The sequence below is a fragment of the Leptidea sinapis genome, chromosome 35 (assembly GCF_905404315.1).
Source record: "Leptidea sinapis chromosome 35, ilLepSina1.1, whole genome shotgun sequence".
In the NCBI taxonomy this organism is placed as follows: Eukaryota; Metazoa; Arthropoda; class Insecta; order Lepidoptera; family Pieridae; genus Leptidea; species Leptidea sinapis.
The window spans coordinates 8,096,761-8,113,379 of record NC_066299.1 but is presented as its reverse complement, the minus strand read 5'-3'; the positions used below and the strand labels follow the sequence as shown (position 1 = coordinate 8,113,379).

At 32.7% G+C, this 16,619-nt stretch overlaps 1 protein-coding gene across 1 annotated transcript; it reads right to left on the bottom strand.

The window, feature by feature from the left end:
* Nucleotides 1–7,291: 7,291 nt before the first annotated feature.
* LOC126975267 (circumsporozoite protein-like) lies at nt 7,292–11,576 on the bottom strand. Its single transcript, XM_050823078.1, has 4 exons — nt 11,458–11,576; nt 10,389–10,788; nt 9,115–9,257; nt 7,292–7,419 (listed from the first exon to the last, which is right to left on the bottom strand). Exons 1-4 carry the CDS (start codon nt 11,486–11,488, stop codon nt 7,361–7,363), a joined length of 633 nt encoding a protein of 210 aa, XP_050679035.1. The 5' UTR covers nt 11,489–11,576; the 3' UTR covers nt 7,292–7,360.
* Between the last annotated feature and the right edge of the window lie 5,043 nt (nt 11,577–16,619).

Below are 16,619 nucleotides of genomic sequence, written 5' to 3'. Positions count from 1 at the left end.
ATGCATTTTTTAAACAGTTTACTATATTTCCTATATTTAGATTTGTTCTGTATTGTTTTATTTATATAACTTTTAAAACGTAGCTTATTCTTGGTAATACAGCTTTTCTTCAAACCTTTTGATATCCAGCTCATATATGGTTTAGACTTTAGATTTAATGCTTATCTTAAGTACCGGCAAACATAAATTATAGAATAAAGTAAACATTTAATGAAATTTATCAAAAGCCGAATTCATATCTGATTCCATAAAAACCTCAGAGAAAGAGAGACATTCCAAACAATATTTGAATTTTTCAATATTATCTGCACTGTAACATCTTTGGAATATTATTTTAGGAGTGCAAATTATTTTCTTTGAGTCTACTTTAAAAGTAAATAATTGATCAGACAATTTAAGTGGTAGTACTGATCCCCTTGCATTTGGTACCTATATTACTTAAAATGTGATCTATACACGCTTTTCCTCTGGTTGGTTCGTGTATATCAAGTTGTAGATTATAATTTTTTGTTAAATCTAAAAGTCTACTGCATGATTCACTAGAAGCAAGAGTGTTGATGTTTATATCACCTGCAATAATAATCCTTTTTTTGGATATTTAAAATATTAATTAATTATTGACTCAAATTTATAGAAAAACAAATCAATGTCTGCAATCAGCTTAGAATGATTTTTGTAGACACACAATTATTATATTATTGTGACGTATTAATATAGAGCAACACTCGAACTGGAATTTCGTTATAAGACGGTCAAAAGTCTCTATTTTTTTAAAACACAGACCTTTCTTTACCAAGATGCAAGATCCTCCCCTTTTACAATTTCGGGAGCAAAATGAGGCTAATTCGTAGTGTGTAAGTATAAATTTTTTTTCTTCTCCCGTTTTAAGAAAAGTTTCTGTCAAACAGATGATATCCGGCTTAATCTTCATGTCCGAAAGTGTTAAGTCTAAAATTTCGATTTTAGTTAGGAGACCTTGTATGTTTTGGTGTAGCAAGGACATATTAGTTTCCACGGGACGAAAACAAATTGAATTATTGTCCGGTTTTAATTCATGAACTTGCCGTTTAGAAAGCATTGGAAAATAATATAATAATAGGGTATGGTACCTTTTATACGTGCGTTAGCAGTCGACTCGTCTGTTTTAGGCGGACACATTACATTTGAAGGTTTAGGAGCGCGACGAAAATAGTCCAAAAGAATGGTTCTTCTTTTTGGTCTGATTTGAAAGTTAAATACATAGCGTCATATTCATAAGTGTCAATTAGAAAATTATTATTTTTGCGAACGGTTTTGATGTATATATACTGATGTAGGTTTGACTTGTCAATATGTATAAAAGAACATTTATATGAGTTTTTGGTCCAGAGTTTAAGGTAATAATTCAAATAGGATTCATTAAGATATGGATTAGTGTTTACAGGTAAAACAATAACAGTGGCATTCTTCAGCGTGTCAAGCATCAAACAGATATTTTTATGTAGAGTTTGAGGATTTTTGTCATTACTACCTAAGCTTAATATAATAGTATCAGTATTTGTCCAAGCATGTTTTGTATTTTTTAAATACTCAAAAATTTCCTTGCTTGTGCAACTATTTATAATAAAACTAAATGGGGTGTAGTTATCATTCCATTTACCATACCGACTCTTAATAAGTGTAGCAGATAAGCCTAAAAGTTCTTCGTCTCCTTCGAGGAAAAGTGTTTTTTTACTGTTCCGTGGCTTCTTACCAGATTTTGTTTCACATACAGAATCTTTGTGGATATTATTCTTTAAAAGAGATATCTGGGACTCTATATTAGATTCATTATGTTGATTTACAGTTTGTAGCTTTCTGACGGATCTTCCTGATTACACAGTGGTTCAAATGACTTATTTAGATGTGTAATTGATTTTGGGCTTACTGTCTGTGTATACGATAATATTTTCATGACTTTTTCCGAAGCAGTAGTGGAGCACGGAGTGTTACATTTTGATTTTCTTGAGCTTTGTTTAAGTGTTGAAACTGGAGCTAGTTTTCGTATGTAGCGTGCATAATCTTCGAGCTGCTTTTTTTAGGAATATATTTCCGATAATTGCTATCTTCTCCTCAGCGCTATCAAATTTATCCTGAAGATTCAAATTTTTCTCGTGTAGTTCTTCTCTCTTCTCATTTAAGTCTCTGGTAAGGTCTGGACAACTTCTGCCTAATCTATCAGTAATGTCTGATTCTTCTAATTCTAGAGATGAAAAAGAGTTTTCGGTTGGAACCTCAATTTCGTACTTTGCTCTTTTTGCCACATAATCACGAGATTTTCCAGTGAATTTACTCTCATCTAGTAGAGCCGTTGACGTTGTTGGCAAAGAAGAGTTCTTAGCATTATTATTCAAATTTACAGTGCAAATGTTGCTGCATTGTATTATAAAACCTGCATATTGTAACATTAGTACATGTGACATGAAATTTTTTCCAGCACGTTGAGCAGACAAAAACTTCCTTGTTTATAATATTTTTCTTGCATTTAGAACAATTATTCTTATCCATTTTAAATAAAAAGAGCAATATAAAAAAAGAATTATGAATAATTAAAATAAACAAGTACCAAATAAATAAAACTTAACAATATTCACTGAGATTTGAAACACCTCTTCTATCGAACCCCACTCGCCACACCGCTGCTATATTGACACTGTGTTTAATGGTGAAATTAATCTACAATTATTAGCACATAACGGTGACGTATTAGTTAAGTCCTCAAACCGGAATGTGGTCAGAGTGGTACAGAGTGTTACTTTTCATTCTGACTTAGGTCAATAGTAGAACACAGAGTGAGAATTAGAAAGCTTTAAGTTAGCAGACTATTATGAATAAGGGGACCTATCTTTAGTTTTTTCCTATTAATACAAAATACCTGAGTAAGTACTAAGGTACCAATTGGAAAACTTTGCACCTGGTTAAGTGAGTAAAGTTGACTTCATTTTCTCATCAAAATTTAACAAAATAAAAAGACATACAATCAAGTTTAATTTATAATGATTATTACAAATTAAGTACTTAAAGAATCTTAAGTAGGTAGGAAATTATATTGAAAAAAGTATTAATTCACAAAATGAAAATAAAACATTCAGTGTGATGTATGAACCTGGTGATTATCTACCAATCTAGCTACATCCGGTTCAATATTGGTGTCTCCACGTTCGTTGATTTTCAAACGGTTTCTTTGTTTCGTCAAAATGTTTGTTACCACACTGAAGCTTTTTTCAACTAGGTATGATGATGGAAAAGCGATAATATATTTTTCAGCAATGTTCCACAATGTGGGATAACCAAGGCTAACAGAAACTTCTGATAGCCTTTGTTGAACTTCTGCTGAAGCTCTTTGTCTGTGCTGATGGTAATCAACTCTTCTTGCATTATCACATTGGCTTCTTCTATAGCTGTAGTTTTGTACGGATTTATTACCCATTGAGGAATTTGTAAATTTAAAAGATCCTCAAACCTCTCCGTAATATCCTTATGTAATGCGTCCAAGTGAGTGACATATAATAAAATGTCATCATCTTGTAGCGTTTCTGGTAATTTTGACAAATGCGGAAACTGCGAATATTCTTTTCTACCTAAATTTTGTAAATTCGCAATACAACCAATTCAGTCCATAAAATTACATGTGGTAAGTCATACAATGAGCGGGCGCGGGGTATTGTCGGATCAGCACTTGTCTTGTGTAAACAAATTTGTAACAATTCTGGTGAAATGTATTAAATTTAATTACATTTTGTGATTTATAAAATAATTGACCAAAGGCAAAAACTTACTTAAAAGTATTTTCTCTATCTATATTCTTGGGATAGACTCTGACGTCACAGAAACCCCGCGCAAAATGGCGCGTTTGAATAGCCGAAATATCTTGCCGGGAAAGAATATTTATTTTTTAATTGAATAAGAATGTTTTTATCTATTATTTGATGTGTTTGATAATTTTTAGAATGTAAAAAAACAAATTTTTGTAATTTTTAAATTAATGCTTATAACCTATTAGTAACTACTAGCTAGGCTTTAATAATAGTAAAAATAAAATAAAAAAATCCAGCCATTTACTTCATTAAATTATTTTGATGGGCATTTATGGTAATAATAATTACAAACGCGGTATAGTTTCTGTCTCCCAATTTTGTATAGGATCCTATAAATATATAATCTATAATATAATCCTCAAAACTAATCATCCGATTAAATAATTCTTTGGATATAGTAGAGTTGAAAATGCATCTGAACACAAAATTGTGTTTGCGAACATGAGAAAGGAAAAAGACACAGAAATATATTTTGCAAAAAATTTATGGCAGGCGTTAAATATTCATTGATGACTGTAGTGACAATATTGTTTATTTTTAGTGATGTGAGTGGCAACAAACTACGGACTAACAGCACACTCGCATGGAATACCGGCGTGACAAAGGCCAAGTGCCGTATGTTTTGTATAAGTATAGTAGTATCCATTTCGTGCCATTTTCACTAAATCAGAATATGTAAGAGAAAACGATTCTGTTAGAGTCGGAGACACCCACCTCGCTCGTATCGCTAGGGGCGCAGGCAATGGTTAAGTCAGCTTTCAAGAACTTCCAGAACACGCATAATTTGGGCCTTAACTCCAGTTACTTGTAACGCCGTGACTGTCGCCACTACATACAGAAAATGGTATCGTGGCCCATTCAGCAAAGGAAAATTGTAATGCCCTCACACTGCAGGTGTGATCATGTGAAACATGAGCACACCTGCAGATGAACATGTGAAACGCAGAGGTTCAGTACTATCATTATGTATTCCATGGCTTTATTTAGTAAAACGGCTTTACTCACGTTTTATAGGTGTGGGTACGGGGAGGTCCTTCATCAGGGTGAGTGGAGTGGGTTAGTGATAACGTCCCGTTTCTCACTGCGGACTTGTGCTTGTAGTGCGCGGCTGGACAGGGCGGGGGGTGCGGGGTGACGTTCCATCACGTTGAGTCACATAGCTATATTTCGTGTCTTATTCTTATCACGGGAATGTTCGGAAAAGTTGGTCGAGCTTATTCCTGCCGCGTAATTAGCATCGCACCACAAGGACGTTGGAAGTTTCCGGTCAGCATGGCTTATTTTAATAGCATCGTTATTTTACATCAAGTTAAAGTCAAGTGCAACACATAATGCAAATATATTCTCCGGCCTCGGTGACATGGATGTACAAATTTTCATGAAAATTTTGATCAGAAAAATACAAACAGGCGACAAAATCTGTGTAACTTTGTAACAACACTTTAGAATATATTAATTGGATTATCATAAAAAATATTAAATGTGATGGTTTGTAAAGCTCATGAGCTTTCGTGTCAATCTGAGGAGTGGTAGAGCAACACACAGAGTAGTCACATAAATACGCATAAACATTGATTGATTTAACACCCAGGCTTGGTAAAATGTATGCTTAAAATCTACATTCAAAAGAGTTAACTTTAAACATAAATGGATTAGTGGTTTCTGACTGTGACTGCACCTTCGCGCAAGTGCAAGCAAGAAGTTGGCAACGTTTCATCGCCATTTTGTCAACGGAATGCTTCAACAAACGATTCAACTAATAAATATTACTTATATTTTATATATAAGATAAACTAACACTTTAATAAATGTCATATCTAATTGAAGTGTTTCATTCTTATCGAGTTAACACGCCAAAAAAAAGTTATTGCTCTGTTATAGAATCTATAACATATTACAAAATCTTTTTTATAGATATACAAGAAACAAAATAATTAACAACAAGGAATATGTGATTTGTTGAATTATTGAATTAAAATCAATACAAAAAACAAAGTAATTATGTTTCTTTATAATATAGAATAATATTACATATTATTTGTTTTTTTATATTACACGTTATAATACCTAGGCTTTCTTTTCTTGTACGAAGTACCTATATAATATTATGTTTATATCTCAGATTTTGCGCAAATATGTCGAACGTCGCTTACCTAGATAAAATTTTCGTAGGTACTTGCTACCTTTTTCTGTGGTGGTATTGGCGTACAAGTGATTGGTAACTTCATGGTTAAGCCACGCCTATTCTGCTTCAATCTATTTTTGAAAGCCCTTAAAATTTAATCTGTAGTCGAAATACAAGAGCACGCATTACTGATCTGAGACATTGTGAAGGCTGATTCTAATAACTGAAAGACAGGCCGGACCATCGGACGTCGTTTGATCCGGCGTCGTACTTGGTACGGTCCGGACTGTAATCATAATAATTTTGTACTAATGTGATATACCATCGCATATGGTCCGCTATCAGACCGCGTCTGGACCAAATCTGATCATGTGGTTAGGCTATAAGTTACGTCGCAATTACAAAGTCACTGCGTGCGTACTCGTAACATCACTATTTCCCACACAGATATAAAGACGAACGTAAAACGAGCTATTATAAAAAAATTATGACGTCTTCATTATTAATTATTTATATGAAACAATAGCAATATGATTTCAAATGTTGACCAGTTGCATCACACCTCGTCATAAACAATTATTATTATGACGAAGATTGTGGCATTGGATGTTACGTTTAAATATTAATGATAATTTATATGAGGTTTTCCTTAAGATTGACTCTTATGTAGTTTATTTATACTTCCATGAATAGTATTTGAATATTATCTAAGACTTGGATTAGATCTACATCTAGTAACAATTGACAGACGTTTCAATTTTTGTCAAAGATATATGCTTAGCAATTAAAGAAGTAATGTACAATTGTTGTGTTTCGGACTGAAGGGCGCTGGGGAAGCTAGTGATATTACTGGGCAAATGAGAGTAAAGAGGGCCCTTCCCGGTCCAGTCTATCGTTAACGCAAATATGGTGAAATAGCATGTTGTTTCATCCAACACATACCGCATGTTGATGACAAACAAGAAAAATCGGTAACATTGAACGAGAAACAGTGTGCAGAAATTCCATGAGACTTCTTCGTAGATATTTTTGAGTGGTCCTTACAAATTTGTGAAAGAAATGTTTATCATATAGATTCTCCATTACATTCACAAGGTTTCTATCGCAGTGTTCTTTACGTTTACAATTTATGAGCGGCCATAGTTCAGGGAAGATTTGTGCTAAAAGCAGATATTTGGAGGGTTATACTGTAACTGTTTCTCGAAATTTGTAGTTTCTGCTTTCGTAGAAACCTAGATACAATGCAAGACTGTTGCAAGTAAACATAATATAAGGAATTAAAATTAAACTAAAATATAATCAAACTACATAGAAGAAATAAAAGACTTCGTAAATGACAAAAAACTTATAGTATGCGTATCGAGGTCTAATATTTACATAATTATAAATTACAGTTAATTTATGCGGTAGGAGCAGGCGTGGTGGTTGGACACCTTGAAGATCTCAGCAGGCGGACAGCTGGAACAAATAAGTAAAATCATCGTCTTTCTAACATAGTCCCCACTATGAATCAAATATGAGAACTTATTAATTAGATTCAAATCAACAATACTACAAAGATATAAGCTAATTAATAATATAATTCATATGTGTAGATTCAGGCTTCTTGAAATTGGTCTATTTTCTTGTCTAATAAACAAATATTCTTAACTAACAATTATATTGAGACTTAATTATTAAAATTTTTGATCATTTATACGTATAACTAGACGTCTAGGTAGGCTTTGATAGTTGTGAATACGTAGATAAATTTGGGGACTGTTAACCTCAATAAGGTGTAGCTTGCCACGCACACTAAAGTAATAAGCCTGGCCTGTTTTCATCGGTTGTCTAGCAGCATTTTGCAAGAGGATTCTATCTAGACATATAAATTATCAAAAATTCAAATATTTACAGTCATGTTAGGATACATCTCCATAATCTGTAATTTACAACTTTTAACAACATCTTCTGTTATGATTTATTCTCCTGCCTTCTTCTTCTTCTTTCATCCTTGTACATCAATCCTTGCAAAGGATTTAGATATTATAATAGTTGGACTACTTATAAACACACTTAAAATTTAAACAAGTTTAATAATATTCTATTGGGTTTTTCCTCGTTGCCAGATAAGTATTATCTAACTTGAACATAACTTGTACCCATTCATAATGTTATCTTTGTATATATTTTCAAAACTTACTTATCACTGTTCGCCATTTTTTGTTCTGATTCCACTCAATGTTAATTTGGAGTTCAATAATATTATTAATTAATTACTAATTTAAATCATTGCATGAACATTTTTTCAAATACACGCCATTTATAATTTCAGATACAACTGTGAAAACACTCTTGTCTTTTTTTTTAAAGAAAAGGAGCACAAACGAGCGACGAGGGTCACCTGGTGTTAAGTGATCACCGCCGCCCACACTCTCTTGCAATACTAGAGGAAACATAGGAGCGTTGCCGGCCTTTAAGGAAGGTGTAGGCGCTTTTTTGAAGGTACCTGTGTCGTATCGTCATAACATCGGAAACACCGCACAAGAAAGTTCATTTCACAGCTTTGTAGTATGGATGAAAGCTCCTTGAAAACCGCACTGCGGATGAATACTAAATATTGAGGATGATTTCTAAGCATGAGGTGTGAAAGTGAAATTCCGCAGCTGGAATCAACTCAAACAGCTTTACAGACAATCCGCGTTGTCAAAATGCGATACTAAGCACACAATGAATCGATGCCAAAGGTGGGAACAATATTATAACTAACTATTGATGACCCCTAGTTTCTTCTATTTCCAGCTCCAGTATTCTGATACTTGACGAGGCATTTTGGCTAGAGGAATAAAAAGATAAATGGTAAGACGAATATTGTTCGTCAATATGATCATAATTTCATGAATAAGTTCATTATAACTTTAAGGTATATATTTTAATTATTATTGGCAATCGCCACCTGGCCAACATACTTGGCAAAAGTGTATGTGTTTATATGTAAGCTACGTTGAAATATAGATATCCATACCACAAAGAAGATTCTTCCAAAATCAACAGTAATAATTTTGGTGCCTCGCTTCTTCCCGTTTGGACAATAAATGTGACCGAGTGCACGACATTTTTGATACCGTTGTATGCTCTAGGATAAAAGGCAGATTGAACCAAAATGGTACTCACGAACACCACAAGATTGGGCGCAAGTCAATCTTCCAGGGTTGTCGTAAGTGTTGCCGTTAGATCCACAGACTGGGTTGTACTCCGGTGTCACTGGGCAGCTGCGGATGCAGTTTTGAACTGCTGGTGACTGGGTGGTAGTAGTCCTGTATATTTACCATTAATCAGTTACAATGCATAATTTTCAATACCTTTTTATGTGAAAAAGACGCGAAAGACGGCCTAGTGATGATAGTTACAGGCTTTTTAAAGATTTTTTGAAAATCCTAAAATCTGACCGGCTTCGCAATTGCTATTCTCACTGGCCCAAGCTATACAAGTTTGTAAGGCGTAAGGGTTTGTGTCTACTTTTTTGCATAAACCTTCAAGATTTTGGATTTTTTTACAGGAATCATCAATATTTAAAAGCTGTGCATGTGCTTTTTTATTAAATTTTTGATGCTCGTAAGAGTCAATGAAAATAGGTAATTATTTTACTCAGGGGTTATTCAAATTCCAATTCATACAATTTACTTTCTTTACATACATTCACTTTAAAACTTTACAAGTTATTTAGTAGAAGTCACAAATAGTACAGAAAAAACTTATGTGAAGGCAAACAGGAAAAGAAGTCCCAACTAATTTTAGCTTTTAAATATTTTTTAACATAATATTATGATGTTAATAATGATTTATTTTACATACATATGTATAGTAAGTACACCACAATTATTTTTAAATTAGTTAATATTTTAATCGGCGGACACCAGGTTCCCGTAGGTACTAGCAGTGTACTGTTATTAAATTGATTTGACTAAACCTCTCTCTTAATTAGTCCCTTAAATACGTTTTATAAACCGCTCTAATTGCCCTTGCCGATGCAAAAATATGTTGCCTACAAATCCCACAGTACAATTCCGATATGATGTTTTAAATTATATTCAAAGGTTTTATTGGGTTTATTTTGGTATGGAATAGATAAAAAATAAGCTTTAGATTGGCAATTAAAAGATAAGAGTTTGATGTAGGTGGGACGTGTTTTGTTTTTTAAGCAGTTACTAATGCATTATTACGTGGGAGTTTAATTAATTATTCATATTTCAGACACAATGCTCAAGTAAAAGTTCACCTGTTTTTTGTTAAATATATTCCCACTCAAAAATGTAGTCCATAAGTATTATGCTCGCAAGATATTCCAATGATGTGTCTTGCAATTATATTTAATGCATTATTTAAGAATTTGCTCTTTACGAGTACATAATTCCTACCAGTTAATAAAAAAAATATGGATTACTTACCCTCCGTTTGGTTGGACTGTAGGCGCCACTGTTGGAATAGGGTTCGGAAACGGGTTAGGGCTGGGAAAATTATTTTGGTTGGGGAAATTATTTTGGTTGGGGAAATTATTTTGGTTGGGGAAATTATTTTGGTTGGGGAAATTATTTTGGTTGGGGAAATTATCTTGGTTGGGGAAATTATTTGAGTTGGGAAAATTGTTTTGGTTAGGGATAAAATTCGGATTTGGGAAGGGAAAACGGCCAGGGTTTTGTGGTGGGAATGGAAATCCATTTGGTCGCGGCCTGGGGTTACTTATTCCAGGAAAAGATTCTTGCCACGCATACCTGTCTTCTAATTCATCATTATCATTTTGCCGTTTATGACGAATGCTCAGTCCAAACACGACGTTGGCCAGCAAAACTGCAAAGTATATGATAATTAGAATAACGTTGATCCTATTCTTACGAGATAGCAAAACGAACTCATTAAGACATGGTTGTGTCCATGGATACTAAAAGCTGTTTCGGGGTGCTGATAATCTTAGTAGGGGGCAACCAGGGACTCAAAATACAATAATATAATAAATACTAATTCTAATCAAAAATATATTAATATTTTTTTAGTAGGAACTTATGATTCAAACAAAGATCTATTGTTATTTTTTATAAAATAAATAAAAGGCTTTTATGTTTTATTTATTCTTGTTGTTGTTCTATATTGTTTATGAGCAACTTGGTCGAGTGAGACGAATTCTCACTCTTATGAACAGTGCTGAAGTTCGATTGGATGATATTATTTGTCCTGGAGTTACATTAAATACATTGGTACAATCAATGGTTTCTCTTATTTGTTGTAATTAAAATTCAGCAAGTTTGAGGCTGTTCTAAATTTCTGTTTATAACAATCGTTATGAACACCCACCGAGTGGACCTTATCCGGTTATATTGTAGGGATATACAGTAATTAAAAATTAAGAATTTACATTCACATGCCGAAATTAATTCAACCGATTATAGAAATCATAAAAAAATAATAAGAAACACAATCAAAAGTACACCAATATTATTTAAATAAAATAATTTATCTTACCACTATATAAAACAAGATATATTTTATCCATAATATTTAAATAAAATAACCCGCGATATTGAATAGTCCGAGGTCGGTTGTATAACTGGTGTCAACTGCCGGTCATTCTACTTATAAGCGCACCTTGTCTGACAGCATTTTATGTCTCATGTAGGGTAAACTCGTATAATATTGGTCCCTACCTAAACAATTTTCTACATTAATTATAAATATTCAAAAGTTGAAGTGTCTAATTTTATATGAAATTATACCTTATTTAATTGAGCAAGAGCCTATCCAACATAAGCTCCATGTAACGTCTCTCAGAGCCTCAGTGATAATCTGTTCATAGATCTGTGGCAACTTCTTGAATTTGGCGGTTTCTCTTTGTGATTTATCAAATTAATTGTATCAACAGTATACCTACCAAGAGGTAGTGTATGTTAAATCAAAAACATTAACATTGACACTAAAAAGGGCCCCTTAAAACGAAGTGACGTTACTTTGTTTAAAAATCCACAGAGGTACAGAGTATCGTGTGGGACTTAAAACTAATTACTACTCAAGAATACTAGAAGCCTCTTGTGTTATGTTGGACTTGAATAATATTATGCCTCGAACTAAATGTGGAGTTAATATAATATCAATTTAAGAATTTTGAAAAGTATGGAGATAAAAGTGTCACTTACTGAAAATTAATATTTTGCACACAAAAATATTAAATTTTTAAAGCAATTAGGAAAAAATGTCTTAGCACAGTTTACTTCTGACGTACAGAATAGTGGATATTTATTTCGTTAATTTGTAACATTTATAATGTTCTGCCTTGATATATATTTTTGAAGTTAAATGAATCACTTGTATATATGTAGAAAAAACACAAGGTGGTATTGTTTGCGGATGACACTACACTTATATTCAAAGTGAAATGAAGCCAAGTTTTATATGACGAAGTAAACAATGCTCTATCTGACATCGTGTACTGGCTTAGCGCCAATAACTTATTGTTAAATAGTCATAAAACCAAATATATTAAATTCACCGCGCGAAACGTCAAAAATGTAGATGCGAATATTTTATTAAATGGAGAGGTGGTAAAACCAGTGGAATCTGCTGTATTTCTTGGCATTACTCTTGATTCCAAATTGCAGTGGGACCCCCACATTGAAGGATTGGCGAATAGGCTTAGTTCTGCAACATATGCGGTCAAGAAAATTAGACGGTTAACTGACATAGACGCCGAGATTAGTATGCTTTAGTTATTTTCATAGTATTATGTCCTATGGTATATTGTTATGGGGCAGTGCGGCCGATATTAATACCATCTTTGTGCTACAGAAAAGGGCTATTCGCGCAATTTATAACCTAGATCCTAAAGAATCATTAAGAGAAAAATTGAAAGAAATAAACATTTTGACTGTTGCTTCTCAATACATTTTTGATAAGGTTCTGTATGTTCATAAGCACATTGAGGAATATTCTAGAAACTGTGACATTCATAATGTTAACACGAGGAACAAACATAAACTTGTTATGCCTACTACTCGGTTGGGTCGAGTTAGTAAGTCTTTTGTTGGGCGATGTATATGCTTCTACAATATGATCCCAGAAAATGTACAAAACAAAAGTGTTACGAAATTTAAAAGAATTGTTAAAAAACGTTTGTGTGGGAAGGTTATTATAGCATAAATGATTTTCTTAATGACACCACGGACTGGGAATAAAGCGAACACCCTCAGGCTCTTTAATTATAAATGTTTATTGTACGATATTACATTGTAATCCATATTTTATATTTAAAAAAAAAGCCCGCTGAGTTTCTTGCGCCCATTCTTCTCAGGTCTGAGGCAGTCTCTTTTGAATGGGTGGTAGTTTTTGACGTTCAATAAGTGATTTTAAATCCTATTTTGAATAAAAATATTTGAATTTGAACTACCACTGCTTCTGAATTCATAGAGAGTAGATATGGTGCATGAAACTCTACCAGTATTCTTTATAGCGCTATTTTAATAATAATACTATTTTTTTATTACATAAGTTATTATTGAAGACAATCATAGACTAGTCCCTGATGGTTCGTTTTGGCTATCTGCAAATTATAATTCGGTCGTAAGATTATAAGGCAAGATAAGCTTGAAGGATTTTGATCAGTATTCAAAGACAAAGTCAAATAAACTTTATTTAATTAGTCTTAAACTAAGCGCTTTTAATCATCACTACAAATGTTTTTTTAAATTACTGAATTTACCATATGTCCGTACAAAGTTGACTTCGTGAGAAAAACATACAAGTAACTCAACGGCCACTCTTTTCAACCAATAGAGTATTTTACAATGGCTGTAATATACAGAACAAATTAGTTTATAAGGTACTTCATGGCAATATATGAGACATTGGATGATCTCTCCTGCATTTTATGGTAGTTTTGGGATGATTTCATCCACCCTCCCAATTCTAGACCCAACTCTATGTTACATAAACGATGAGATAAACTGAGTCTGGATTTATTGTAGTATTCTTCAATAAGTTTAATGTCAACTTAATATACAATAAAACACGAAACCATATACAAATTAACAATTATGTTATGATGAAATTTTTAAAAGATTAATTTACTTATAACCTTATTACCTAAAAGAAATCACGAGCTCGTCGAATAATGTTAAGATGGCGATATTTGTCGTCTTTACCCTAATCTGGTTAATTATTGTTTTGTTATGCTTCGTATTATTCCTCTTTATTTTGTGATAATATGCCGATGTATTATATATTGTTGATAAGTATTTATTTTTTCAAAACTATATGCACATTAATAACAAACATTAATTATAAACAGTTGCATTTTATAGAAATATATATCAATAAAAAGTTTATTTCCAGAGTAATACGTTGTTCAAAATATATCACTATTGGACGCCTTCAAAACCCAATCGACTATTAACTAACTTTTATTAAATCTACCAATCGATCCGAAATAAATAATATTAATTTTCAAATCAAATTTTGGTACACCTTGAGGAAAATTCTTTATAGGCTCCGCAATCTAAAACCAGATAATGTATAAAATAGGTATACTACTACATTGATTTTAATTGTTTAAAAAGTGGACTTTTTGCATTCTCCAAGTTTAACGCTCGTGTAAAAGATTAAATAAATTTAATGAAAAATGTAATGATAATTGAAAAGCGCTGAGCTTGATTTGATTGATGATTTCTTTGAGTTTTAGCATATTTAACATGTACCAGAACCTTATAACCAGTGTTCCTAATATTGTTAAGTTTCAACTTTCGACTGTCAATAATGTTTGTGGACATTCGTCTATATTTAGTGTATTCTTGTTCTATTCATGAGATATATGAGCCTGCGGCAAATACTGAAAATAGATAAAATTTTAATTATCTACTTGACGAGTATTAGTTTACTTGATGTCATTGTTACTAATAATAATCAAGCATGACGTAATACTAAGTTACATCTTACACTTATGTAAAAATAGTTTTACAGATAAATATTAAATATTTGTCCCGGGATTAATTTGGTTTGTGGATATCCTAACGCGTATTATTATCATAGCAACGGAGATCCGCGAGCTATAAGTACTTTGGCTTTTTATAGTGCGTTTGAGAACTGATTTAGTGCTCAAAATAATGTAAATCTTTATACATTATAAAAATTTCGTGTCACGTTGTTTTCCTACGATAAGCTCCTAAACGGATTTCAATAATATTTTGCACACTGTGTGCATTTTGCTTCAGCTTGAGAGATATATCATTCTTTTTATTTCGATTCGAGACACTACACATACACTCATGCCTTAATACCGTTGGGGTAGGCAGAGACAACAGAACGCCACTTGCTTTTATCCTTTGATTCGATTCGAAACATTAAATTATTTTTACTACTACTTTATCTTTATTTTGTATCTTTGTATTTACATTTCTATAAAAATAATTTTTGACGCACGGTTGATAGGTCTGCGGTGGACATTGTTTCATTGCAAAAAAGGGAGCAATAAAACAATTGTTGATATAATTGAACTTCTATACAAGGATAAAATATTTGGTAGAATCCTGAACGTAGCGAGGGATTCAAAATATTTCGCCAGAGCCAAAAATATATTTTGCGCCCGAGTGATAAACTCTTCTGATCACTCACAATGAGGAAATAAAAGATGCCTCATATTTTATTGTAATATTATTATTTAATAAACAACTAATTAGTGTAACAATTAATCTGGAATTCAATCGTATCTAATAATAAATCAAACTAAAAACTTATTTTACATTTGAGACATTTTCGCAATTATGAAAATTTATTGTTACAGGTGTATTAGGAATAGAGATTGTTGTAGATTTTATATTCTGCGAGTTTGAAATAATATACGAATCTGGCTTTTTTTGAGGAAAATGTGACGGTGAATGTCGTTGTTTGGATATAGATGGGCGCGGCGACAGCGGCATGGATAGATTAACTGAAGGTTTGAATGTGATGATGTTAATGAATTATGTCGCTTCAGAACAGTACGACGAATACAATGTCCTGAATACAGCTTGATATCTGTTAACTTCAGATAAGAGTGTTAATTTTTCCCACAAATTTTCCCATACCGAAGTACTGGTTGAGATAAAATGCGTATTTTAAAACACTTACTAATCCACCATATACATAGTTATTTACTTTAACGGCAAGTAAGACTTTGTCGGGTGCCTCAATAAGGAAATTCTCCATATTTTTGACTGACAAGACTTTGGACTTTTTAGTTTTAAATCAATTAGACATCCTCTTCAGATACGCTATTAATCTCGAATGTGTCCAGTTTTACGTCGTTATTAGAACTGACTGTTGATTTTAGCATTGAGTAGGTACTCCAAGGAGTGGAAAGTTGTTTAGTTTTGGCTAAGTACTGGAAGTAGGCCAACACAGATTTTGAAAAATTCTAAGCGCCTCTTGTATTTTTCCATTCAATAATATTACCATAGGCTTTCATATATTTCTCCCGGGATTTTGCAGGTAATAAAATATCCATCACATTTCTTGCGTCACTTCTAATACTATCAGGCAATGAACGTCATAGCTTTCAGGAGTTAATTCTATACTTTAATTGTCACTAAAGAACTCATTTTTCAAAACAAAACCATGAATTTCTAACAATCCGTGAAAATTTTACGAAAACGCGGGCTGTA

Coding starts and splice junctions, on each gene's coding strand:
- LOC126975267 (XM_050823078.1), bottom strand. CDS start 11,488: ATGGATAAAATATATCTTGTTTTATATAGTG. Junction 10,789..11,457: donor ATATCTTGTTTTATATAGTG/GTAAGATAAATT, acceptor TATACTTTGCAG/TTTTGCTGGCCAACGTCGTG. Junction 7,420..9,114: donor CGCCCAATCTTGTGGTGTTC/GTGAGTACCATT, acceptor TATTTGTTCCAG/CTGTCCGCCTGCTGAGATCT.